Genomic DNA, 1821 nt, shown 5'->3' on the forward strand with positions numbered 1-1821 from the left:
GAAAGTCATGCCATACCAAGGGTGAGCTCAGCCCTGCTGGACACCAGCTTTGAGACGGGTAATTCAGGAAGGCACAGCAGCACAGGCCTGTGATCCCAACGCCTGGGAAACCGAGTCGGGAAAACCACAGCTTGAGGCTAGCCTCGGAGCTGTCTCGGGGAAACAAAACAAAACAAACCCCTACAAAAAGGTATTTGATTTTCTGTTTTGATTTTCTGTTTCCAGTGTTTTCCTCCAATGAAAAGCCTCTTGGGCCAGACTTTCATACAAATTCTCCCTTTTTGCTCTGATTTCCCGTTTCTCTGCTCATTCTGAGACTCGGGCACCAGAGGCTCCTACTGTGGCTTAGATGGACAACCATGGTCCCCACCTGCCGCCCCATCCGGCCCTCCCTCCTTGTTTTGCTTCGTGCCTAGACCTATATCTGTCCTGGAAATGACTCCAGCCACCACGTGAGTTAGAATGGCTTTCGCTGAGGGCTTCGGATCTTATTTTTATTTTTAGATAATGTCCGAGAGGAACAAAGAGCCCAGACAGCCTAGGCGAGGTTTGGAGCGCAGCCAAGCTCTTTGGGGATCCTACCGCCACGGATGAAGGGAGAGTGGGCCCCATCGACAGCCCCTGTGATCTTAATCCAGTAATGAGGGCTTATTTGTCTTCTTAAGCTGCAGGCAAGAGTGGAAATCTCTTTTCATTGTCAAAGACTAGGAAGCCATTTCCCCACCTCCTTCATCCCACTCCACGGGTCCTTATAGGAGGTAGAGCCCCCCTTTCCCACCGCTCCCCTCAAATCACCGAAGAATTCAGGGGCACTGACAGAAAGAGATGTTTTAGGGAAGAAAATCGTAAAACCCCACAGTCTCATCCCTGTAAATCCAGGCGCACCATAGGTTACTCCTAGCACTGGCTGTCAAATGTGGCTGTCCCCCAGTCACCACTGACCTTGAAGCTTGGACTCAAGGTCAGATGCCCCTATGAGCACACAGAGGCTTGCCAGCACGCACATAAGAGAGAGAGAGACAGAGAGACAGAGAGGGCAACTGGAAAAGACACAGATCACCTCTGTTTGCTGGGGTCACCTCCAGGCAGAGCTAAGGGAGCCAAGCCAGGCCAGACACTGCACGTAAGGCCATCCATGTCCTGACCATGCGCCTTGGCGCTTGCTCACAGGGTGGTCTCTGATTCCAGTCACCTTTTCGGTATGGGCTTTACCATCTCATAAACAAAGAACAGAGGATAGAGGAGAAAGCTTGCTGCTATCCGCTGGTCCCCAGCACCTCCTGCCTGCTCTGAAGATAGTGATCTTCTGGGTGCTGGCTGTAGCTCAGGCTGGCTCTCCTTGGTGGTTCTGTTTGGCCGAGGTCATTGCGAGTATCTAACACAGACTCAGGATCATTGAGTGGGAGGAGAGCTTCGGGAACCAAGGTCCTACACTTCTCCTCAGTGCTCATTGGTGAGAATGGAATCATCTGACCATCAGTGACCCAATCACTGGCCTCACAGAACTACCTAGTCGGTTTCCACCAAGGTCTTTCAGAGTGTGGTAGCCTCACCAATAGCGAGAGTATTGCTTGAGAAGGCAATGGAAATATAAATCCTTAGATGCCTGAGTCATTGAGCCAGAAACCTAGGAGTGTATCTCAGCAAACTGGGTTTTTTTTTTCTTTAAAGCTTTTACTTTGAGACATCATGGAAACCATACAGGGACACATGGAAAAGACATGATCACAGAACAATGTTAACACGAAAGCATCAATGACTCAGCTGGCATTGAAGCTGAAGTTCTGGGAGTTGGACATGATTCAGGGGCTGGAAGAACAG

General features: G+C 50.2%; 1 protein-coding gene across 1 annotated transcript in view; it reads right to left on the reverse strand.

Moving 5' to 3' along the window:
* Window positions 1-1752: 1752 nt before the first annotated feature.
* The window catches only part of LOC101979274 (tubulin alpha chain-like), a 1563-nt gene continuing 1494 nt past the window's right edge, over window positions 1753-1821 (reverse strand). The window contains exon 2 of the mRNA XM_013347591.2: window positions 1753-1784. Coding sequence (XP_013203045.1) covers window positions 1753-1784 — 32 coding nt within the window. The remainder of the gene's footprint in view (window positions 1785-1821) is intronic.

Source organism: Microtus ochrogaster, chromosome 7 (assembly GCF_000317375.1).
Source record: "Microtus ochrogaster isolate Prairie Vole_2 chromosome 7, MicOch1.0, whole genome shotgun sequence".
Lineage (NCBI taxonomy): Eukaryota > Metazoa > Chordata > Mammalia > Rodentia > Cricetidae > Microtus > Microtus ochrogaster.